This window comes from Ranitomeya variabilis, chromosome 7 (assembly GCF_051348905.1).
Source record: "Ranitomeya variabilis isolate aRanVar5 chromosome 7, aRanVar5.hap1, whole genome shotgun sequence".
NCBI lineage: Eukaryota > Metazoa > Chordata > Amphibia > Anura > Dendrobatidae > Ranitomeya > Ranitomeya variabilis.
The window spans coordinates 167,551,078-167,577,453 of NC_135238.1; the positions used below are offsets into that span (position 1 = coordinate 167,551,078).

The 26,376-nt window shown below is 42.6% G+C and overlaps 1 protein-coding gene across 2 annotated transcripts in view; it reads right to left on the bottom strand.

Annotated features, from left to right (window-relative positions):
* Nucleotides 1-26,376, bottom strand: part of ERBB4 (erb-b2 receptor tyrosine kinase 4) — a 1,241,858-nt gene that overhangs the window by 303,431 nt on the left and 912,051 nt on the right. For both annotated transcript variants that reach the window (XM_077272252.1, XM_077272251.1), the window contains exon 17: nucleotides 5,687-5,819. In XM_077272252.1, coding sequence (XP_077128367.1) covers nucleotides 5,687-5,819 — 133 coding nt within the window. The remainder of the gene's footprint in view (nucleotides 1-5,686; nucleotides 5,820-26,376) is intronic.

Consider the following 26,376-nt stretch of genomic DNA (forward strand, 5'->3'; position numbering starts at 1 on the left):
GTTAATACCGATGGATCTTCCCAGTCTATGAATATCAGGCCACAGCTGTATATTTAGCCTTTACTGGCTATTCTAATTGGGGAACCCCCCCAAAAAATTATGTGGGGTCCCTATATAATTAATAGCCAGAAAGGCTACATAGACAGCTGTGGGCTGATATTCATAGCCTAGGAAGGGGCAGTGGATATTGACCCCCCAGGCTAAAAATACCAAAACCCAGCCGCCCCAGAAAAGGCGCATCTATAAGATGTGCCAATTCTGGCACTTAGCTTCTCTCTTCCCATTGCCCTGTAGCAGTGGCATATAGGGTAATAAAGGGTTAATGTCAACTTGCTATTGTAAGGTGACATTAAGCCCAGTTAATAATGGAGAGGTGTCAATAAGTCAAGTCCCACTCTGAAATCTCTCTTAAAGGGTTAAATAGCTTACAACCTGGAGCGGTGCTAATGCTGCTGGCCGGGCTGTATACTACTGTGTAATGAATGAAAAGCTGCAGCGTGGGACTTGACTGTATGGGTGGACAGGTATGGGATATTGTTACTTTTTTATTTTGGATTTTTTACAGGAGAACGAGGGCTTTGCTTGTATTGAGAGTGTAATATAGATGGAAAACCTACGTGTTTAATTATTTCATCAAAAGACGTTATTCTTAATGTTTGTGTATTTTTTTAACCCATTCATACTATTGGATTAATAATGGATAAGTGTCTTATTGACACCTCTCCATTATTAACCTGGCTTAATGTCACCTTACAATAGCAAGGTGACATTAACCCCTTATTACCCCATATGCCACTGCTACAGGGCAATGGGAAGAGTGAGGCTAAGTGCCAGAACAGGCGCATCTGTAAGATGCGCCTTTTCTGGGGTGGCTGGGGGCAGATGTTTTTAGCCAGGGGAGGCAATAACAATGGTACCTTTCTAGGCTATTAATATCTGCCCTCTGTCACTGGCTTTCCCTCCCTGGAGAAGAAAATTGCGCGGTAGCCCACGCAATATTTTTCCATGAATAAATTTGTTAATTTAACATCTACATCTCCAAAGCGTAACACACACACTACTAACATTATTAGTCAGGGACATATATAAATCTAACTGATATGCAATGGTTTACTGTATGTAAACCATGTGTCATATCCTGTCGGGTTCTGTAATGATTTTACAGAAGCTGACAATTGAATTATCGGCTATTCTGCTACCTAACTCTCTATGAAATATAAATATATATAGAGAGTATATGTGTGTCAATGACACACAAAAACACCAAAATTAAATGATTCATCGCAGTTGAGACAATAAGGTATTCCAGTGGTATAGGATAACGCTTCGATCCACTGGGTCTTTACCTTACTCATAGTTGAAAGGCAAGGAGAGGAAATATTTCATGAGAGGTGCTGGAGTCCCATTAGGGGCTACTTGTATGCTGCATCTGGAGACTTCTGTGGTGTGTTTTGAAAATAAAATTCTAAATTGATTTTACATTACAGTGCCCTGAATTGCCGGCTTTTCTAAAGGACATTGGTGCAAGTGACATGCATGGTCCATGTGTAATCTGTTTTTTTCTCTCACCCATAGACTTGCATTGGCAAGTCTCGGGCGTAATATGGTGCAAATCGCAGTATGCTGCGATTTCTTTCGCACATATAATACGCACGAGAAAAAAAACGGATGATGGGAGCTGCCCCATAGATTAACATTGGTCCGAGTGCTATGTGATGTTTTATAGCATAGCACTCGTCTGTATTATACGGTAGTGTGACTTCAGCCATAGGGTGATTAATCTTCAGCCTTTACTATTTATGTGTTTTAATGGCCTGATGAAAAATTGGACCTTGTCTTTTTTATATTTTGCAAGTTAGTATAGAATTTTGGCATGAAATATTAGTGAGTCCCCACAACTCTAGGTCTATATAAAAAAAATTGGTATTAAGTAACTACAGATGCAACAAAGAATACCTTAGGACTACATTTAACCAATGCATTTGAGATGCGTTTTTTGCAGTGATTTTTTAAAACCGTGTTTTACAGTATTTTCAGAAAATTGTAACAAAAAAACACACTGCAAGCACATTGTGTGAACATGGCTAAAGGCTACTTCTCACAATTTGATGCGATATTGGACCAATTAGCTAATTTAGTCAACTTACATTTTTAATTGCATTTTTACTGAGATTTCTTTTACATGTTTCTTTTTTCAGCTGAAGTTTTTGTCTCTTGTATTACGTCATGTTTTAAAGAAGACTTTAATTTGAAAACTTCCTGTTTGCGGAGTTACCCAGCCTTGATACAACTTTATTGAGAAATTAATTGTTAATTGTGCAGATTCCATATGGGTTTCTGCTGTGGAAATTCACTAAGTAAGCTTATGTGGCTTATACGTGTGGATTTTCTGCATCTTAAATCCACAAATAAAGCGCATATTTTTCGCAAGCGAATTTGTCATGTTGCAGATTTCAAAAATGCACCACAGGTCAATTTACGCAGCATTACAAAACAGTGTGGGCATAAACTTTACATAAACCTAATCCACTCTGCTGGAACTGTAATACACTGCATTTTTTCCACACAAAAAATAAACCTGAAAGAAATGTACCAAATACTCATGTTGAGAACTTAGCCTAAAACAAATAACACTGGCACAAATAAAGCATAATTTGACATCTACCTTGACATTGATCAATGATGTGTGCTTTGTTAAAGGGAATCTGTCAGCAGTTTTTTTTCTACGTAGTCTGAGAACAGCACGATGTAGGGACAGAGATCTTGTTTCCAATTATGTGCCGCTTACTGCGCTACTTGGTGCAGTTTCAATAAAATTACTGTTTTATCAGAAGGAGATAATCACTCGTTGACTCCTGCCATGTATTTTTCCTGCTCTGTATAACCCCGCCCTCACCAGTGATTAGTCACTTTCTGCCAGCGTACACAGAAAGCAGCCAATCTGTGGTGTGGGCGGGGTTATACAGAGCTCAGTGTTCAGAGAATGGTAGATCTGCAGCAGATAAAACTGTGATTTTATTAAAACTACAGCAAGCAGCCCAATACATGACACATCAAAAAAATCTGGGTTTCTGCCCCAAAATCATGCTGTTCTTTGATAAGGTGGCAAAAACATGACAACAGATTCCCTTTAAGTCTTAATCTTCCCATGCCTCCTTCAGTCATCACTTATGAAAATAATTATCCAGATATGTCTCTGTGATTCAATGCGATCACACGGATCACATAAAAGACAAAAATGTGAACAGCCCCAAAGACTATGAGTACGGGAAAATGATGGATAGAACACGTACATGAAAGACACATGTCTGAGTGAGGCCTATGTGATCATCTTCCATGACAAGTATTTTATTTTTGTCAAGTTAAATGATGACACGTGACAATAATGTAGCTTACATAGTATTGTCATATTGCTACTTCCTGAGATCTTAGAAGTAATACTATCAGAAAAGAAAAAGCTGTACATTTTTAACTGTTATCTCCTTTTCTAATGTATTACAAATAAACTGGCATATAACCATCTTGGCTATCTTTACTAAGAATATTTAGCAAGAAAAAAAATTGATGTTGAAGTACAGATAAGCCACGTCTTCTTCTTGCCACGTCGGTTACTCACATTTAGCATATCGGCCTTTAGACCTTTTAAAAAAATTCTCACTCTTTGAGCTAAAATGTCACCATTTTTGCATGCACAATGTAATGGCAGAATGAAAAGGTGAACTTTTGCATAGTTAACGGTATATACTTATAGTTACTGAAAAATGACTTAAAAAACAACACATGTCCATCATGTTCAACCTTTTTCAGATGAATTTTACATCATACCTTGCTAAATTATTTAGACCCTCAATGCCATTCTTATGACATTATCATCATTTTTATAGCAAATATCCCTTTTTGAATTCTGTCCTTGTATATATGATCGTACTCAACTCTTTCTTTTATTTGAGCCAGGAATTGGAGCCGCCACTGTTGACTTTTTATTGGAATAAATAGTTTTAAAAGAATGTACTTTGGGCTGATCTATGTCGATAATAAAAAAAAGTACATCTAGCTATGATTTTTATTACAATTGTGTAATAAAAGCCTGGGCCACACAGTGTGGCCCGATTCATCATTGCTTTTGTACCTATTTTGGGCTTTATGTGTTTTATGTCTTTTTTGTTTGCACCCAATTCATTATTCTATTTCTATATCCTTTTTTTAAGTCTAATCTATAGGTACTTGCCTGTTTTGTTTTTGTTGTTGTTGTACAGAGTCTAGCAATTCCAGATGTTTTAATCGGATTCATCAAATGTGTTTTTTCAAAAAGTTGCCAAATTTGGCACAACTTCACTTTTAGTCTTGCTCTAGTGTATTTTTGAGTACGTCAAGAATTTGGCATAATTTTTGCACCTTTTGGTACCAAAAGTCACTAAATCATTCAGGACTTGTGCCCTTATGACAAATTTAGAGACAAAAATGGCAACTAATACCACAAGACAGAAAAGTGACTTAAACCCCCCACAAATGATAAATAAGCACCAAAAATGTTTTTTATGCATTGAGTTGAATTTGCTGGAGTATATATTTTGTGGATCCCTTCAACTAGTCCCATTGAATATATTTCATAGGTATGGTGTGAATCTGGCTTTACCATATTATTATATGTATATTGTATTAAAGTTTGAACATTCCTTCTTGCGCCAAGTTGTAAAAAGACGGCATGGGGAGAAGGTAACAACCCAACTGCCACCATGCAACGAATGAAGTCTGGAATCCACGTTAACTACAGATTTTACATTTAAACCCTGAGATATTATGGTTAAAGCTGACCACAGGAACTAACTGCTTTTATAAATCATTGGAGCTCACTCGGGGGGCTACAATAGACTAACATCAGCCAAACCCACCAACACTGACAGGCTTGGCCGAAAGCCTAATGTGAATGGAGCCTCCCAGTGCTCCTCTCATGATGGGGGAGAGAAGGATCTGGCATGTTTGATGTTGGACAGCCAATCCTTTTGTTCCCCATGACATAAGGAGCCACCACAGAAGTCTGGCAGCAGGTCTCTCAAAGACAACACAGTAGCTGAACATTTGTGCGTATGGAGGATTCAGGAGAGATAGACGTTCAGCTCACCGATTGCTGTACTGCAAACAGTACATCAATGACATAGCCAATACTAGACACCAAGAACATTGGTGGAAACTCACCAGTGGACCCAAGGAATGGGAATACAGCTTGGTTTGCTTTTTTTAATTTAAGGCAATTTTTTTAGAATTTTAAAAGTTGAAAAACAACAAAGTACTTTAATGAAGCCATATAAATATACTGGTATGGCTGTATTTGAACCGCTCAGAAAAAAATGATTCAATATTGTACTTTTTATACCATATAATCAACACCAAAAACTAACATTCCAAAAATAATTGGCAAAATTGCCACCATAAAAAGTTAATGATTGTAAAATAAGAATTTATTGAAAGCATTGGCAATGCTCTTTGGGTAACTGAAAGAGTCTAAAGCCTCCGAGCTGAAGCTTTTTGTAGACAGCTGACAAACAAGCCATATACAAGAAAGTCATCATAAAATACCAAGTGTAAGGACAGCACCTTTATAACATAACAATGGACCACAAAATAGCAGTGTCACTTGAACTTACAATCTTTGACTGTTCCTTGGTTCTTGGTAGAAAGCTCTTACCTCTGTCTCTAGGAACCTGCGTAAAGCTCTCTTCTTTTTAATGCTTTTTCTGCGAACGTAGACTGCGAAGGTTAGTCCCATGATGACTATAATAAATAACCCTCCGATAACACTCGCTGCGATCAGGGGAGTCCTACCATTAAAAGCAAAAAAACATGAGATTCAGTTATATTGACACTGACAAAAGGTATATTAACAGGAGTACTGGTAGTAACAATGTATCAGACTGAACAGACTGCAGAATCTATAAGTTTGTTTTTTAAGTGTTGATTATGTTTTAAATTGTTATAAAGTATCTGATTATCATCATTTATAGGAGGCGAAGAATAGAGCTGGAGTGACAGAGGCTTGAGGTCTACAAATAACTCTTCAGACTCATTTACATATCAATTCAAAGAAAACCAGAACGGAATGGCCATGTAAAGGTATTACCAGACTTGTCTTTTAAAGAGCTAAATGTGAATATCAATAGTTTGGGGGTAAAATATTGATGACAGATTCCTTTTAAAGCCACTGATAATATATTATGACATAATGGTGTACCAGTTGTCTAATTCAGCCCTACTACATCTGCGACCTCGGCGTCGCAACAACACAAAGAATCAAGTTATTCTTAAAACTTCTTATCCGTAATTAAATTCTGCCAACTGATGATCAATAGAAATTAAGCGTCACATTAGTCTTCACTATTTACAAGTATTCTAATTACCACATTATCCTTATGATTTTAATTAGATGTCATGGTCATGGATGATGTGAAATGGTAAAGTAGTAACACTTTATTGCAAAAGCAATGAGTGCCTGATAGAAAATGAGGATTTTAAAGACACCCACGTCTCGGCTGTGACTCAACAGTAAGAAAGGCTGCAGTGGAAGCGACCGAGTTACCGATATCAGCAGTTTCATCCCAGATAAAGCAGCCTATGGAAAGTCTGCGCCACACACATCTATTAGAGACGTGGCTTTCTATGCACAGAGATAGGCAGTCAATTATCTCTTTAATGAAGCGATGCTCTGATTACAAAGACGCTGCGGTTTGCTTCCCCCTGCGCATTAGTTGTGCTGTACAAGCAGTACAGGGTTTCGTAGGATTACCAAGCCTTAAGAATCTCAGTGATGGGGTCTTATCTCATTACTGGAGGCAGCATTAACTTAACAAGAATGGTTTGCTAATTCAGCCAAGATACAATGCAACAAAGTGAAGAATCGCAGTCCTGATAACACTAATACTTTCCCAGCATGGGAGCTCCTGAAATACACGAGCTCTCAATAACGTTCATAGTCTTGGCCTTCTATGGCGGAATAGAAACAGAACGAGTGTTCCCTTCCTGTCCATTCTAGATACAGCTGTGATGTCAGTCCCAAGATGGGCTGGGATAATGGGGAGTGCAGTAATTATATAAGCAATGAGTGTCCTGTAATTTCATCCATTACAGTTCGCAATCCACATATTGTTATCAAATGATGGCGAAACGTCTAAAAATTATGTCTATGTCAATCTGAGACTTTACTATAAGTGATGTAGATTGTAACTACCAACATTTCAGTGACCAAAATGGGGACATTTTATTATTATTATTGTTATTATTATTATTATTTATATAGCACCATTAATTCCATGGTGCTGTACATGAGAAAGGGGTTACATACAGGGTTATAGATATCGTTTACAGTAAACAGGTTTACAGTGACAGACTGGTACAGAGGGGAGAGAACCCTGTCCTTGCGGACATATATTCTATGGGATAGTGGGGAAGAGACAGAAGGTAGGGGTGAGGCGGTGGCTCTGGCGGTGGTGAGGCGGCGGCTCTGGTGGTGGTGAGGTGGTGATTTAAGACACAATTATGGGACTGCCCAAGGCCACCTCCAAAACGGGCAAAGTGTCCACTCTTGTGTCAAGTGTTCATAAACCCTGTCCATTTTCTGATATGTCTTTTTTTGGAATTGTCCTGGCAAAATCTATACAGACTCCTTGTTATACTCATGCAAGTTCTGGGCTTGTTGTTGCCATATCGGCAATGATTACAGTACTTTTTGTGCTGCACAATGCCCCCAAATCATGTACTTTAGAAATATTATCATTACCCTTCCAAAATAAAGCGCAAAATAAAAAGTGGCCCTGAAAACCATAGTGCCACATAAATAGTGTAATAACGACCCTTTGTGCACTTAAATTAGGGGATTATTAATATTGTTTTAAAGAAGTACAGGTGATGAATCTTAATAAAACCACCTTTCTTCTCCAATAACAACCCACTATGTGCCTCCAAACAATAATGAAGTCTACCCGGGCCGTGTACCCTCTTATAGGAAAAGTACCATCTAGTAGTTGTCCGGGCAAGATAAAATGTTGCCCAGGGAACAGGATATGAAAAAAATCGCTAACTCAGATATACAGTTAGGTTCAGAAATATTTTGACAGTGACCCAATCTCCGTGATTTGGGCTCTGCATGCCACTAATTTTTATTTAAAATAAAACAACTGAGACACAATTGAAGTGGAGACTTTCAGGTTTAATTAAAAGGATTTAACAAAAATATCTTGTGAAACGTTTCGGAATTACAACCATTTTTCTACAATGCCTCCTTCAGCCTTTCAGGGGTTCAAAAGCAATTTGACAAATTAACTTTACCATTAGTAAAATGTTCATTTTTGATACTCTGCAGAGAATCCTTGGCAAGCAATAAATACCTGAAGTCTGGATGCCATGGACGTCACCAAACGCTGGGTTTCCTCCTTTGTGATGCTTTGCCAGGCCTTTACTGCTGCTGGCTTCAGTTGTTGGTTGATTGTGGTTCTTTCTGCCTTAAGTTTTACTTAAGCTTGTGAAATGTTGCTTGATGAGGTTGAGGTTTGGTGATTGACTCGGCCATAGCAGAACATTCCAATTCTTTGACTTAACAAAACTCCTGGGTTGCTTTCATAGTATGTTTTGGGTCATTGTCCATCTGTACTGTGAAGCACCGTCCAATCAACATTGCTTCATTGGGTTGAATCAGTGCAGAAAATATAGCCATGTGCACTTCTGAATTAATTCCTTTGCTACTGACTTCACTCACATCATTGATAAACACTAGTGACCAAGCACCATTGGAAGCCATGTATACCCATACCATCACACTGCCTCCACCATGTTTTACAGAAGCTGTGATGTGCTTTGGATCATGATTAGTGTTGAGCGATACCGTCCGATACTTGAAAGTATCGGTATCGGAAAGTATCGGCCGATACCGGCAAAATATCGGATCCAATCCGATACCGATACCCGATACCAATACAAGTCAATGGGACTCATGTATCGGACGGTATTCCTGATGGTTCCCAGGGTCTGAAGGAGAGGAAACTCTCCTTCAGGCCCTGGGAACCATATAAATGTGTAAAAGAAAGAATTAAAATAAAAAATATCGCTATACTCACCTCTCCGACGCAGCCGGGACTTCAGCGAGGGAACCGGCAGCGTTGTTTGTTTAAAATTCGCGCTATTACTTGGTTACGTGAATTCCCGGCTTGTGATTGGTCAGGTCGGCCATGTTGCCGGGACGCGGACCAATCACAGCAAGCCGTGACGAAATTACGTCACGGCTTGCTGTGATTGGTCCGCGTCCCGGCAATATGGCCGCCCTGACCAATCACAAGCCGTGACGTCACGGGAGGCTGGACACGCGCTCACTTTAAAATTGGCGCGTGTCCAGCCTCCCTGTCATGATCTCAATGGCAAGAGAACATAGCATAAGCATATATAGGAACTAGCTCTTGGAAGATGGGAACTGAGCTGACCATGAACTAAACCTAACGCACAACTAGCAGTGGCCGGGTAGCATGCCTACGTTGATTCTAGATGCCCAGCCCAGCCGGAGGACTAAATAAAGCTAGCAGAGGAAAATATTAGTCCTAGCTCACCTCTAGAGAAATACCCCGAAAGGAGACAGAGGCCCCCCACATGTATTGGCGGTGAGTTGAGACGAAATAACAAACGTAGTATGAAAATAGGTTTAGCAAATTTGAGGTCCACTTACTACATAGCAGAAGACAGAAAGGACACTTTCATGGTCAGCTAAAAACCCTATCAAAAACACCATCCAGAAATTACTTTAAAACTCTGGCATTAACTCATAACTCCAGAGTGGCAATTCCCGTTCACAAGAGCTTTCCAGACACAGTAACGAAACTACAGCTGTGAACTGGAACAAAATGCAAAAACAAACATGGACAAGAGTCCAACTTATCTAGTAGTTGTCTAGGAGCAGGAACAAGCACATAGAGGCTTCTGATAACATTGTTGACCGGCAAGCAACTAACAGAGCAGCAAGGTTATATAGCGACTCCCACATCTTGATGGGAACAGGTGAACAGAGAAGATGAAGACACCAGTTCAATTCCACCAGTAGCCACCGGGGGAGCCCAGAATCCAAATTCACAACAGTACCCCCCCCTCAAGGAGGGGGCACCGAACCCTCACCAGAACCACCAGGGCGATCAGGATGGGCCCTATGAAAGGCACGAACCAGATCGGAGGCATGAACATCAGATGCATTCACCCAAGAATTATCCTCCTGGCCGTATCCCTTCCACTTGACCAGATACTGGAGTCTCCGTCTGGAAACACGAGAGTCCAAGATTTTCTCCACAACGTACTCCAACTCACCCTCAACCAACACCGGAGCAGGAGGCTCAACGGAAGGCACAACCGGTACCTCATACCTGCGCAATAATGACCGATGAAAAACGTTATGAATAGAAAAGGATGCAGGGAGGTCCAAACGGAAGGAAACAGGGTTAAGAATCTCCAATATCTTATACGGGCCGATAAACCGAGGCTTAAACTTAGGAGAAGAGACCCTCATAGGGACAAAACGAGAAGACAACCACACCAAATCCCCAACAGAAAGCCGAGGACCAACACGACGGTGGCGGTTGGCAAAAAGCTGAGTCTTCTCCTGGGACAACCTCAAATTGTCCACCACCTGCCCCCAGATCCGATGCAATCTCTCCACCACAGCATCCACTCCAGGACAATCCGAAGATTCCACCTGACCAGAGGAAAATCGAGGATGAAACCCCGAATTACAGAAAAACGGGGACACCAAAGTGGCAGAGCTGGCCCGATTATTGAGAGCGAACTCCGCCAATGGCAAAAAAGCAACCCAATCATCCTGGTCAGCAGACACAAAACACCTCAGATATGTCTCCAGGGTCTGATTAATCCGCTCGGTCTGACCATTCGTCTGAGGATGGAAAGCGGACGAAAAAGATAAATCTATGCCCATCCTAGCACAGAATGCCCGCCAAAATCTAGACACGAATTGGGTCCCTCTGTCAGAAACGATATTCTCAGGAATACCATGCAAACGAACAACATTTTGAAAAAACAGAGGAACCAACTCGGAAGAAGAAGGTAACTTGGGCAGAGGAACCAAATGGACCATCTTAGAAAAACGGTCACACACCACCCAGATGACAGACATCTTCTGAGAAACAGGCAGATCTGAAATAAAATCCATCGAGATGTGCGTCCAAGGCCTCTTAGGAATAGGCAAGGGCAACAATAATCCACTAGCCCGAGAACAACAAGGCTTGGCCCGAGCACAAACGTCACAAGACTGCACAAAGCCTCGCACATCTCGTGACAGGGAAGGCCACCAGAAGGACCTTGCCACCAAATCCCTGGTACCAAAAATGCCAGGATGACCTGCCAACGCAGAAGAATGAACCTCAGAGATGACTCTACTGGTCCAATCATCAGGAACAAACAGTTTATCAGGTGGGCAACGATCAGGTCTCTCCGCCTGAAACTCCTGCAAGGCCCGCCGCAGGTCTGGAGAAACGGCTGACAATACCACTCCATCCTTAAGGATACCTGTGGGCTCAGAGTTACCAGGCGAGTCAGGCTCAAAACTCCTAGAAAGGGCATCCGCCTTAACATTCTTAGAACCCGGTAGGTATGACACCACAAAATTAAACCGAGAGAAAAATAATGACCAGCGCGCCTGTCTAGGATTCAGGCGCCTGGCGGTCTCAAGATAAATCAAATTTTTGTGGTCAGTCAATACCACCACCTGATGTCTGGCCCCCTCAAGCCAATGGCGCCACTCCTCAAAAGCCCACTTCATGGCCAAAAGCTCCCGATTCCCAACATCATAATTCCGCTCAGCGGGCGAAAATTTACGGGAAAAGAAGGCACAAGGCCTCATCACGGAGCAGTCAGAACTTTTCTGCGACAACACTGCCCCAGCTCCGATCTCAGAAGCGTCGACCTCAACCTGAAAAGGTAGAGCAACATCAGGCTGACGCAACACAGGGGCAGAGGAAAAACGGCGCTTAAGCTCCCGAAAGGCCTCCACAGCATCAGGGGACCAATCAGCAACATCAGCACCCTTCTTAGTCAAATCGGTCAATGGCTTAGCAATATCCGAAAAACCAGCAATAAATCGACGATAAAAGTTAGCAAAGCCCAAAAATTTCTGAAGACTCTTAAGAGAAGAGGGCTGCGTCCAATCACAAATAGCTTGAACCTTGACAGGATCCATTTCAATGGAAGAGGGGGAAAAAATATATCCCAAAAAGGAAATCCTCTGTACCCCAAAAACACACTTCGAACCCTTCACACACAAAGAATTAGACCGCAAAACCTGAAAAACCCTCCTGACTTGCTGGACATGAGAGTCCCAGTCATCCGAAAAAATCAGAATATCATCCAGATACACAATCATAAATTTATCCAAATAATCGCGAAAAATATCATGCATAAAGGACTGGAAAACTGACGGAGCATTAGAAAGACCAAAAGGCATCACTAAATACTCAAAGTGGCCCTCGGGCGTATTAAATGCGGTTTTCCACTCATCCCCCTGCCTGATTCGCACCAAATTATACGCCCCACGAAGGTCAATCTTAGAGAACCACTTGGCCCCCTTTATGCGAGCAAACAAATCAGTCAGCAACGGCAATGGGTATTGATATTTAACAGTGATTTTATTCAAAAGCCGATAATCAATACATGGTCTCAAAGAGCCGTCTTTTTTTGACACAAAGAAAAAACCGGCTCCTAAGGGAGATGACGATGGACGAATATGTCCCTTTTCCAAGGACTCCTTTATATATTCTCGCATAGCAGCATGTTCAGGCACAGACAGATTAAATAAACGACCCTTTGGGTATTTACTACCCGGGATTAAATCTATGGCACAATCGCACTCTCGGTGCGGAGGTAATGAACCAAGCTTGGATTCTTCAAAGACGTCACGATAGTCAGACAGGAACTCAGGAATTTCAGAGGGAATGGATGATGAAATGGAAACCACAGGTACATCCCCATGAGCCCCCTTACATCCCCAGCTCAACACAGACATAGCTCTCCAGTCGAGGACTGGGTTGTGAGATTGCAGCCAAGGCAATCCTAGCACCAAATCATCATGTAGATTATACAGCACCAGAAAGCGAATAATCTCCTGGTGATCCGGATTAATACGCATAGTTACTTGTGTCCAGTATTGTGGTTTATTATTAGCCAATGGGGTGGAGTCAATCCCCTTCAGAGGAATAGGAGTCTCCAAAGGCTCTAAATCATACCCACAGCGTTTGGCAAAGGACCAATCCATAAGACTCAAAGCGGCGCCAGAGTCGACATAGGCGTCCGTGGTAATAGATGACAAAGAGCAAATCAGGGTCACAGATAGAATAAATTTAGACGGTAAGGTGCAAATGGAAACAGATTTACCAAGCTTTTTAGTGCGCTTAGAGCATGCTGATATAACATGAGTAGAATCACCACAATAGAAACACAACCCATTTTTCCGTCTAAAATTCTGCCGCTCGCTTCGGGACAGAATTCTATCACACTGCATACTCTCTGGCGACTTCTCAGTGGACACCGCCAGATGGTGCACTGGTTTGCGCTCCCGCAAACGCCTATCGATCTGAATAGCCATTGTCATGGACTCATTCAGACCCGCAGGCACAGGGAACCCCACCATAACATCCTTAATGGCATCAGAGAGACCCTCTCTGAAAGTCGCCGCCAGGGCGCACTCATTCCACTGAGTAAGCACAGACCATTTACGGAATCTTTGGCAGTAAATTTCCGCTTCATCTTGCCCCTGAGATAGGGACATCAAAGTTTTTTCTGCCTGAAGCTCCAAATGAGGTTCGTCATAAAGCAACCCCAAGGCCAGAAAAAACGCATCCACATTGAACAACGCAGGATCCCCTGGTGTCAATGAAAAAGCCCAGTCTTGAGGGTCGCCCCGGAGCAAGGAAATCACAATCCTGACCTGCTGTGCAGGGTCTCCGGCAGAGCGAGATTTCAGAGACAAAAATAATTTGCAATTATTTCGAAAATTCTGAAACCCGGATCTATTCCCCGAGAAAAATTCCGGCCAAGGAATTCTCGGCTCAGATACAGGTGCATGACAAACAAAATCTTGCAATTTTTGTACCTTCGTGGCGAGATTATTCAAACCTGCAGTTACACTCTGAAGATCCATTACAAACAGGTGGACACAGAGCCATTCAAGGGTTAAGAGGAGGTAAGAAGCAGCTAGACAGCAATTAAGGGCTAGGCAGCAAAACTCTGAGGGGAAGAAAAAAAAAAAAAAATTTCCCTTCAACACTTCTTTTTCTCCTGCTTCAGCCCAAACAATTAACACTTTGCGGGCCGGTCAAACTGTCGTCATCTCAATGGCAAGAGAACATAGCATAAGCATATATAGGAACTAGCTCTTGGAAGATGGGAACTGAGCTGACCATGAACTAAACCTAACGCACAACTAGCAGTGGCCGGGTAGCATGCCTACGTTGATTCTAGATGCCCAGCCCAGCCGGAGGACTAAATAAAGCTAGCAGAGGAAAATATTAGTCCTAGCTCACCTCTAGAGAAATACCCCGAAAGGAGACAGAGGCCCCCCACATGTATTGGCGGTGAGTTGAGACGAAATAACAAACGTAGTATGAAAATAGGTTTAGCAAATTTGAGGTCCACTTACTACATAGCAGAAGACAGAAAGGACACTTTCATGGTCAGCTAAAAACCCTATCAAAAACACCATCCAGAAATTACTTTAAAACTCTGGCATTAACTCATAACTCCAGAGTGGCAATTCCCGTTCACAAGAGCTTTCCAGACACAGTAACGAAACTACAGCTGTGAACTGGAACAAAATGCAAAAACAAACATGGACAAGAGTCCAACTTATCTAGTAGTTGTCTAGGAGCAGGAACAAGCACATAGAGGCTTCTGATAACATTGTTGACCGGCAAGCAACTAACAGAGCAGCAAGGTTATATAGCGACTCCCACATCTTGATGGGAACAGGTGAACAGAGAAGATGAAGACACCAGTTCAATTCCACCAGTAGCCACCGGGGGAGCCCAGAATCCAAATTCACAACACCTCCCGTGACGTCACGGCTTGTGATTGGTTGCGCCGCGGTCAACCAATCACAAGCCGGGAGGCTGGACGCGCTCATTTTAAAATGGGCGCGTGTCCAGCCTCCCGTGACGTCACGGCTTGTGATTGGTTGCGCCGCGGTCAACCAATCACAAGCCGGGAGGCTGGACGCGCTCATTTTAAAATGGGCGCGTGTCCAGCCTCCCGTGACGTCACGGCTTGTGATTGGTTGCGCCGCGGTCAACCAATCACAAGCCGGGAGGCTGGACGCGCTCATTTTAAAATGGGCGCGTGTCCAGCCTCCCGTGACGTCACGGCTTGTGATTGGTTGCGCCGCGGTCAACCAATCACAAGCCGGGAGGCTGGACGCGCTCATTTTAAAATGGGCGCGTGTCCAGCCTCCCGTGACGTCACGGCTTGTGATTGGTCAGGGCGGCCATATTGCCGGGACGCGGACCAATCACAGCAAGCCGTGACGTAATTTCGTCACGGCTTGCTGTGATTGGTCCGCGTCCCGGCAACGTGGCCGACCTGACCAATCACAAGCCGGGAATTCACGTAACCAAGTAATAGCGCGAATTTTAAACAAACAACGCTGCCGGTTCCCTCGCTGAAGTCCCGGCTGCGTCGGACAGGTGAGTATAGCGATATTTTTTATTTTAATTCTCTCTTTTACACATTTTAACATTAATGTTGTTGCGATACCCGATACCCGATACCACAAGAGTATCGGAATCCCGGTATCGGAATTCCGATACAGCAAGTATCGGCCGATACCCGATACTTGCAGCATCGGAATGCTCAACACTAATCATGATCCGTTCCAAGCCTTCTCCAAACTTTCTTCTTCCCATCATTCTGATACAGGTTGATCTTAGTTTCATCTATCCATGTTTTTTGACTAAGTGCAATATGGCCTTTCTATTTTTAAAGCTGATTAATGATTAGCACCTTATGGTGAACCCTCTGTATTTGCTCTCATGAAGTCATTTCTTTATGATAGACATAGATACCAAAATATCTACTTTCTTGGGAGTCTTCTATGCAAAGCTGGAAATCTGGTTTGGGTATACTAAACACCCATTTATCGATCAATCTTAATTGGAATGTTGGTGTTGTTCTGTGGTAAAGAGGTTTACCAAGGGGAAAATTGAGCTAAAGTGGCTAAATAAAATTAAATAGTAAGGAATACAGTGAATATAAAAAGTCTAGACACCCATGTTAAAATCCATTGAGAAAAATACTTAAATAATTTTCAGAGGATGAATAAAAATATTAGAATAATATGGTTGCCTAAGTATGAACTCTTTTTCATAATTGGGGATGTGGTTTTTTTCAGAATTAGCCAATTACACTCATGTTGTTATTAGAGATGGGCGCCGGGTATACACTGGATGCTCTAGTCCACAAGGTTCGGCCGAACAGTTACAAAAAGTCTGAGTTCGAGTTCGGGTCCGGGTACTGTTCTGGTTCACATGAATGGGGGGCCAATGTATTGTTCACTTGAATGGTAAAATCATCACCGCCGTCAAAAGACAGCTTGAGCGTGCAGCTGTGATCGGAGGTATAAAGTTTACTTACAGTCACTGGTGTCAGATGATGGGAGATGAGGGATTCAGTGGAATTACATGTTGGGTGAGTTTAATTGTGTTTGTTATTGTTAAATAAAAAAGTAAAAGTGTTTTATTTTAACCCCTTCCCGACCCATGACGCCACGTAGGCGTCATGAAAACCCGTGCCAATCCGACCCATGACGCCTATGTGGCGTCATGGAATGATCGCGTCGCTGCAGAGCGGGTGAAAGGGTTAACTCCGATTTCACCCGATCTGCAGGGACAGGGGGAGTGGTACTTCAGCCCAGGGGGGGTGGCTTCACCCCCCCGTGGCTACGATCTCTCTGATTGGCTGTTGAAAGTGAAACTGCCAATCAGAGCGATTTGTAATATTTCACCTAAAAAACTGGTGAAATATTACAATCCAGCCATGGCCGATGCTGCAATATCATCGGCCATGGCTGGAAATACTGAAGTTGCCCCCCCCCACCCCACCGATCGCCCCCCCAAGCCACCGATCTGTCCCGTAGTCCCCTCCGTCCTGTGCTCCGCTCCCCCGTCCTCCTGTCCGCTCCCCCCGTGCTCCGACGCCCCCCCATGCCCCGATCTCCCCCCCTTATACTTAACGAGGCTCCCGCTGCCCGTCCGCCTCCTCCATGGGCGCCGCCATCTTCCAAAATGGCGGGCGCATGCTCAGTGCGCCCGCCGAATCTGCCGGCCGGCAGATTCATTACAAAGTACATTTTGATCGCTGTGGTAGGTTCTATCACAGCGATCAAAATAAAAAAAATAAATAAATAACCCTCCCAACTTTATCACCCCCATAGGTAGGGACAATAATAAAATAAAGAAAATATTTTTTTTTTCTTTTTCCACTAGGGTTAGGGTTAGAACTAGGGTTAGAACTAGGGGTAGGGTTAGGGTTAGGGTTAGGGTTACGGGTAGGGTTAGAGTTAGGGGTAGGGTTAGGGTTATGAGTGACATGTGCACTCAGTGCGGATTTGGCTGCGGATCCGCAGCGGATTGGCCGCGGATCCGCAGTGCATTGGCCGCGGATCTGCAGCTGATTGGCTGCGGATCCGCAGCTGATTGGCCGCGGATCCGCAGTGGATTGGCCGCTGCGAATTCGTAGCAGTTTTCCATCAGGTTTACAATACCATGTACACCTATGGAAAACCAAATCCGCTGTGCCCATGGTGCGGAAAATTCCGTGCAGAAACGTTGCGTTGTATTTCCGCAGCATGTCAATTCTTTGTGCGGATTCCGCAGCGTTTTACACCTGTTCCTCAATAGGAATCCGCAGGTGAAATTCGCACAAAAAAACCTGGAAATCTGCTGTAAATCCGCAGGTAAAACGCAGTGCCTTTTACCTGCAGATTTTTCAAAAATCGTGCGGAAAAATCTCACACGAATCCGCAACGTGGGCACATAGCCTTAGGGTTAGGGTTGGAATTAGAGTTAGGGTTGGAATTAGGGCTAGGATTGGAAATAGGGTTAAGATTAGGCTTGTGGTTAGGGTTACGGATAGGGTTAGGGGTGCGTTGGGGTTACAGTTGTGGTTAGGGTTGGGATTAGGGTTAGGGTTGGGATTAGGGTTAGGATTAGGGTTGGAATTAGGGTTACGGGTGTGTTGCGGTTAGGGTTGTGGTTAGGGGTGTGTTGGGGTTAGGGTTGTGATTAGGGTTATGGCTACAGTTGGGATTAGGATTAGGGGTGTGTTGGGGTTAGTGTTGAAGTTAGAATTGAGGAGTTTCCACTGTTTAGGCACATCAGGGGTCTCCAAACGCAACATGGCGCCACCATTGATTCCAGCCAATCTTGCGTTCAAAAAGTCAAATGGTGCTCCCTCCCTTCCAAGCCCCGACGTGCGCCCAAACAGTAGTTTACCCCCACATATGGGGAACCAGCACACTCACAACAAACTGGGCAACAAATATTGGGGCCCAATTTCTCCTGTTACCCTTGTGAAAATAAAGATTTGCTTGCTAAAACATCTTTTTTGAGGAAAGAAAAATGATTTTTTATTTTCACGGCTCTGCGTTGTAAACTTCTGTGAAGCACTTGGGGGTTGAACGTGCTCATCACACATCTAGATAAGTTCCTTGGGGGGTCTAGTTTCCAAAATGGGGTCAATTGTGGGGTGTTTCTACTGTTTAGGCACATCAGGGGCTCTGCAAATGCAATGTGACGCCCGCAGACCATTCTATCAAAGTCTGCATTTCAAATGTCACTACTTCCCTTCCGAGCCCTGACGTGTGCCCAAACAGTGGTTTACCCCACATATGGGGTATCAGCGTACTCACAACAAACTGAGCAACAAATATTGGGGTCCAATTTCTCCTGTTACCCTTGTGAAAATAAAAAATTGCTTGCTAAAACATCTTTTTTGAGGAAAGAAAAATGATTTTTTATTTTCACGGCTCTGCGTTGTAAACTTCTGTGAAGCACTTGGGGGTTAAACGTGCTCACCACACATCTAGATAAGTTCCTTCGGGGGTCTAGTTTCCAAAATGGGGTCACTTGTGGGGGGTTTCTACTGTTTAGGCATATCAGGGGCTCTGCAAACGTAACATGATGCCTGCATTCCAAAACGTCACTACTTCCCTTCCGAGCCCCGGCATGTGCCCAAACAGTGGTTTACCCCCATACATGGGGTATCAGCATACTCAGGAGAAACTGGACAACAACTTTTGGGTCCAATTTCTCTCGTTACTCTTGCAAAAATAAAAAATTCTGGGCTAAAAAAATATTTTTGAGGAAAGGAAACATATTTATTATTTTCACGGCTCTGCGTTATAAACTTCTGTGAAGCACTTGGGGGTTCAAAGTGCTCACCACACATCTAGATAAGTTCCCTTGGGGGTCTAGTTTCCAAAATGGAGTCACTTGTGGGGAGTTCCTACTGTTTAGGCACATCAGGGGCTCTGCAAAAGCAACCTGACGCCCGCAGAGCATTCCATCAAAGTCTGCATTTCAAAACGTCACTACTTCCCTTCCGAACCCCGACGTGTGCCAAAACAGTGGTTTACCCCCACATATGGGGTATCAGCGTACTCAGGAGAAACTGGACAACAACTTTTGGGGTCCAATTTCTCCTGTTACCCTTGGGAAAATAAAAAATTGTGGGCTAAAAAATCATTTTTGAGAAAAGAAAAATTATTTTTTATTTTCACGGCTCTGCGTTATAAACTTCTGTGAAGCACCTGGGGGTTATAAGTGCTCACTATGCATCTAGATAAGTTCCTTGGGGGGTCTAGTTTCCAAAATGGGGTCACTTGTAGGGGATCTCCAATGTTTAGGCACACAGGGGCTCTCCAAACGCGACATGGTGTCCGCTAACGATTGGAGCTAATTTTCCATTCAAAAAGTCAAATGGCACGCCTCCCCTTCCGAGCCTTGCCGTGCACCCAAACAGTGGTTTACCCCCACATATGAGGTATCGGCGTACTCAGGAGAAATTGCCCAACAAATTTTAGGATCCATTTTATCCTGTTGCCCATGTGAAAATGAAAGAATTGAGGCTAAAAGAAATTTTGTGTGAAAAAAAGTACTTTTTCATTTTTGCGGATCAATTTGTGAAGCACCTGGGGGTTTAAAGTGCTCACTATGCCTCTAGATAAGTTCCTTGGGGGGTCTAGTTTCCAAAATGGGGTCACTTGTGGAGGAGCTCCAATGTTTAGGCACACAGGGGCATTCCAAACGCGACATGGTGTCCGCTAACGATGGAGATAATTTTTCATTCAAAAAGTCAAAGGGCGCTCCTTCCCTTCCGAGCCTTACCATGTGCCCAAACAGTGGTTTACCCCCACATGTGAGGTATCGGTGTACTCAGGAGAAATTGCCCAACAAAATTTAGGATCCATTTTATCCTGTTGCCCATGTGAAAATGAAAAAATTGAGGCTAAAATAATTTTTTTGTGAAAAAAAAGTACTTTTTCATTTTATGGATCAATTTGTGAAGCACCTGGGGGTTTAAAGTGCTCACTATGCTTCTAGATAAGTTCCTTGGGGGGTCTAGTTTCCAAAATGGGGTCACTTTTGGGGGAGCTCCAATGTTTAGGCACACGGGGGCTCTCCAAACGCGACATGGTGTCCGCTAAAGATTGGAGCCAATTTTTCATTGAAAAAGTCAAATGGCGCTCCTTCCCTTCCGAGCCCTGCCGTGAGCCCAAACAGTGGTTTACCCCCACATATGAGGTATCAGCGTACTCAGGACAAATTGCACAACAATGTCCGTGGTCCAGTTTCTCCTGTTACCCTTGGGAAAATAAAAAAATTGTTGCTAAAAGATCATTTTTGTGACTAAAAAGTTAAATGTTCATTTTTTACTTCCATGTTGCTTCTGCTGCTGTGAAACACCTGAAGGGTTAATAAACTTCTTGAATGTGGTTTTGAGCACCTTGAGGGGTGCAGTTTTTAGAATGGTGTCACTTTTGGGTATTTTCAGCCATATAGAACCCTCAAAATGACTTCAAATGTGAGGTGGTCCCTAAAAAAAATGGTTTTGTAAATTTTGTTGTAAAAATGAGAAATCACTGGTCAAATTTTAACCCTTATAACTTCCTAGCAAAAAAAAAAATTGTTTCCAAAATTGTGCTGATGTAAATTAGACATGTGGGAAACGTTATTTATTAACTATCTTGTGTCACATAACTCTCTGGTTTAACAGAATAAAAATTCAAAATGTAAAAATTGCGAAATTTTCAAAATTTTCGCCAAATTTTCGTTTTTTTCACAAATAAACTCAGAAAATATCGACCTAAATTTACCACTAACATGAAGCCCAATATGTCACGAAAAAAAAATCTCAGAATCGCTAGGATCCGTTGAAGCGTTCCTGAGTTATTACCTCATAAAGGGACACTGGTCAGAATTGCAAAAAACGGCAAGGTCATTAAGGCCAAAATAGGCTGGGTCATGAAGGGGTTAAAGAAAAGACTTTATTCTTGCTGTGTCTTGATTTACTATGTAACTATAGGATTAGTAATGGAGAGGTGTCTTCTAGATACCTATCCCATTAGTAATCTGTGGGCTTGATGTCAACTGACAATACAAAGGTGACATCAACCCCCAAAATATGAACCCCACTTGCCACCATTACAGGGCAAGTGAGAAGAACCAGGTAAAGCGCCAGAATTGCTCCTTTTCTGGGTGGCTGTGGGCTGCTCTTTTTAGGCTGGGAGGCAATATCCTTGGCCCCCTACCAGCCTGAGAATACCAGCCACTAGCTGTCTGCTTTAGCTTGGCTGGTTGTAAAAAATGGGGGAGACCCCACGCCATTTTTTAAAAATTATTTATTTAAATAATTACAAAATACAGTGTGGGGACCCCTTTATTCTTGATAACCAGTCTTGATGAAGCTGACAGCTGAGGGTTGCAGCCGCCAGCTATGATTTTTGCCTGGCTGGTTATCAAAAATACAGGGGAACCCACTTTTGTTTTTTTTATTATCATTATTTATTTACAGCGCAGGTGCCGACCGGTGAATATTCCCATCAGCCACTCCTGCTGTCACTGTTACTGGAGTCAGCATGCAGTAGTCCCATCAGCCAACAATGGCTGGAGGTAAACTTTATTCCTCTGATCATACAGTTGTACTCAAAAGTTTACATAACCCAGCAGAATTTTTGCTTTCTTGGCCTTTTTTCAGAGAATATGAATGATAACACCAAAACTTTTTTTCCACTCATGGTTAGTGGTTGGGTGAAGCCATTTATTGTCATACTGTGTTTTCTCTTTTTAAATCATAATGACAACCCAAAACATCCAAGTGACCCTGATCAAAAGTTTACATACGCTGGTGATTTTGGCATGATGACATGCACAGAAGTTGACACAAATGGGTTTGAATGGCTACTAAAGGCAACATCCTCACCTGTGACAAATGCCAGAAAAATTGTTTGGGGTGGAAAGAAAAACCCACAAATAACATCAGGTGAAATATTGAACTCTTTGAAAACTAGCGATGTGTCTGTTTCAAGATGCACAATAAGGAGGCACTTGAAGTAGAATGGGTTGCATGGTCGAGTCGCCAGAAGAAAGCCATTACGGTGCAAATGCCACAAAGTATCTCACCTACAATATGTAAAACAGCAGAGAGACAAGCCTCAAAACTTCTAGAACAAGGCAATTTGCAGTGATGAGACCAAAATTGAACTTTTTGGCCACAACCATAAATGTTACATTTGGAGAGAGGTCAACAAGGTCTATGATGAAAGGAACACCATTCGTACTGTAAAGCATGGAGGTGGATCGCTGATGTTTTGGGGATGTGTGAGCTACAAAGGCACAGGAAACTTGGTCAAAGTTGAAGGAAAGATGAATGCAACACGTTATCAGCAAATACTGGAGGCAAATATGCAATCATCAGCCCAGAAGCTGCACATTGGATGTACTTGGAAGATCCAACATAACAACGATCCAAAACACAAGGCCGAGATGACCTGTCATTGGCTACAGCAGAACAAAGTGAAGGTTCTGGAGTGGCAATCTCAGTCTCCTGACCACAATATCATTAAACCACTCTGGGGAGATCTCTAGCACGTAGTTCATGGTAGACAGCTCAGGAATTTAGAGGAACTGGAGACTTTTTGTAAAGAAGAGGGGCAGCTTTACCATCTGAGAAAATAAAGAACCTCAATGTGACAACAATCTACAGTATTCTTCATATGACTGGACAGTGGGATAGGGTGGCAAGATGAAAGCATTTTTTTTACAAAGAAAAACATCCAAACCTAGCTATGTTTTGCCAAAACCTACATAAAGTCTGCCTTTTGAAGTAACAGACCGCTGCAGTGCCAACAAGGATGTCTATTGTATGTAGACAAAGGTATATAGATTGGACAGGTAATTAATGCAGGATACCTATTGTGTCTTCAGAAAGTACATCCTGAGAAGCTTTGTTCCATCAGGGAAAATGTTGTATCTATAATAGCCAGCCCAGACTTGGGGTCTCCAAAAGAAAATTATGAATATTGGGGCTTGTATAGATCCAATAGTGATGGGATATACATTTTCAGCTTCAGGAGGAATCGGGGAAGAAGATGCATGTTTTTTCATAACTGTAACCTCTGCCTGTAAGCCACAAATCATTAATCAATTTTTATTTCATGCAACTGTATATGCTGTATTGTTTTGTCCCCTTTGTAAAATATTTTAGATAGTTTTTTTTATAAATGTTGCCTATTGATTTGGATTAAATATAAAATTTAATAGTTCTGTTCCTTTTGTTCTGTATCCCGCACCCCGAAGACATACGCTACCAGAACCAGGCCTCCAGTCAGTCTGTATAAAACACGACTAGCGGTGGGAGCGAGTAGTACTTGAGTTATCGTGGAGTTCACAGTGACAGAATCAGGATATATACATATATTCCATGCGTTTGAATCCGAGTTGTATATACCATACCCTCAGTGTTAGCTTCCTGATAACCGGCCTATTAGTGGAAACAGCCTGAAATCTCCTTTGTTAATTGCCGATCAATCATGTATTAATCTGGACAATAGGGGGCCGCAGAGAGCACTTCGCTCCAAAGACAAAAGCAGGTGGATCTGCGTGACCTCCCAGGGTGCCATCTTTGACACCCATAATGTCAAAAGGTATGTTTGTCACAAAGCTAACACTGCGCATCACCAAAAGAAAACCATACCCACAGTGAAGTGTGGTGGAGGCAGCATTATGCTTTGAAGCTGTTTTTCGGCAGCTGGAGCTGAAACTTTATTCGATATGGATGGAATTATGACCAGTTTCAAATATTAGTCAATTTTGTAACAAAACCTTCAGGCCTCTGCTATATGGGTGAAAATGAAGAGAAATGTCACCACTTCAGCCCTACAACGACACTAAGAATACTTTCAAATCAACGAAAGAATGGCTTTGCCAGAAGGTTACAGATATGGAATGGTCCAGACCTGAATTAAATTATAAATCTGTGGGTGACCTCAAGAGGGAGCTGGATACAAGAGTTTTCCTTGGAATTTGACAGATTTGGAGCTATTGCAAGAAAGACTAAGCAAAACTTGCCAATTCTAGATGTGCTAGGCTGATAGACTATTCTCAAAGGGTACTTCATTTACCACATTACTTTAGGTTTTTCTTTATCCGTCCGAAAAGATTTCAGTTTGTTTTTCAACTGAACTGTACAAATCATGGGTGACAAAAGATGGAAAAATCTCTGAAATTATTTTTTCTTGGTATGATTTTTTGACAAAAACCAGGCATTTTAACAAATGTTGTGTTAGGTGTCGAGTTCCCGCCGCTGCACAGGGGGAATCTCGAACCATGTCTGCTGTGGTCTCCCATTTTACATCAGCCCCATTGGAGCCTGCGCAGCAGAGACGTCGGTCCCAGCGTCTCACTCAGCCTGATACTGTGCAAAGGGTTACTGCTGCCTTTCCAGGCTCTGCTGTTGTAGCCAGCACTGGTCAGTGGCGAGCAGGCTTTTCTGGGACTAAGTCCTGCTTTGCACACACTGAGCATGCCCACCGGAGGACCTCTCATTGGAGGTCGGGGGTCACAGGCTGAGGTCCTATAGCAGCTCCTATTGGACCACTAGGAAGGTCCTTGCCTGCTGCAGCTATAAAAGGTTTGCATGGCTGCACGGCCATGCGTTAGTATCAACCTTTGTTATGAGCTTTGCTATCTTGTGGTCATGTATGCATGTGGTCAGGGATGGCTGAAATAAGCCCCTAGAATACCGGCACCCCCGGTGAGGAGTTTTGTGTGTATGGATTCAGGGCTGGAGTATAGCCACTAGAATTCTGGCTCCACCGGAGAGGAGTTGTTCATGTGCTAGGCTGACTGCATGACCACTCTTTGCTTTTGCTCAGTTAGGTAGCTGTGATCCTCTGTGAAGTTACCAGGGAACAGCATTTTCATATCTTTGCGATTCTGTGAAGTAACAGAGTTCGCTTATACTGTCATATAGCACCGCCATTTGCTAGCAGCAGGTTTTTCTCCTGCACGGTGGACCCCAGGTTGCGAACGCACCTATTTAACATATATATTTACTCGGTGAGTTCCGCCAACCCTAACAGGTTGTGTTTTTTAACCACTGTTTAGCTGATTAATATGGTTGCATTTCCATCTGCTGGTAGATGATCTGGTCCCAGGTCTCTGTTGATATGCTTTCAATCCTGTGCTTGATACAGAACAGTTCTTCCAATGTCTGTACTCGACCAAAGTAATGAATGGGTGATTTCAAAAGAAAGCAAAGGAAGCCATTTTCCCTGTGTCGACAGTCAATGGACAATTTTTGTATGTTTCATAGGACACAATATATCTATAATTTCTTTGATTTTGCAATATGGAAGTATGCCAAAGTACTTAGGAAAAACTCAGGCAAACCGTGGAGGTCTATATAATGTGTATTTAAATGTTACCCATGACAACAGTACTGCAATTAATAAGGCACCATAGTCAGTTGCCTTGAGTTACCTAGGAGGTATCGGGAAAGTCCATATTACCTGTGTTATACCAGAAAATGTAAAAAATGCAATTACGAGTGCTTCCAGCATAGATCTTCCTAATCAGAAACTGCATGTAGTAATTGCCTGAAGTATCAGAACTGCATAATAAAATAAAATGAAAAAAAAGTAAAACACAAAATATATAGATCTTTTTTATATTGTGGCATGTAGCAGTCGAAACTTCAAAGACCATATCCAATGGTCCAGGATGTCTTTAATGGATGTTATCTTCATGCGGTGAACTTGTGAAGCGTATCTCAGCTTAATAAAATGACTCTTTGGGC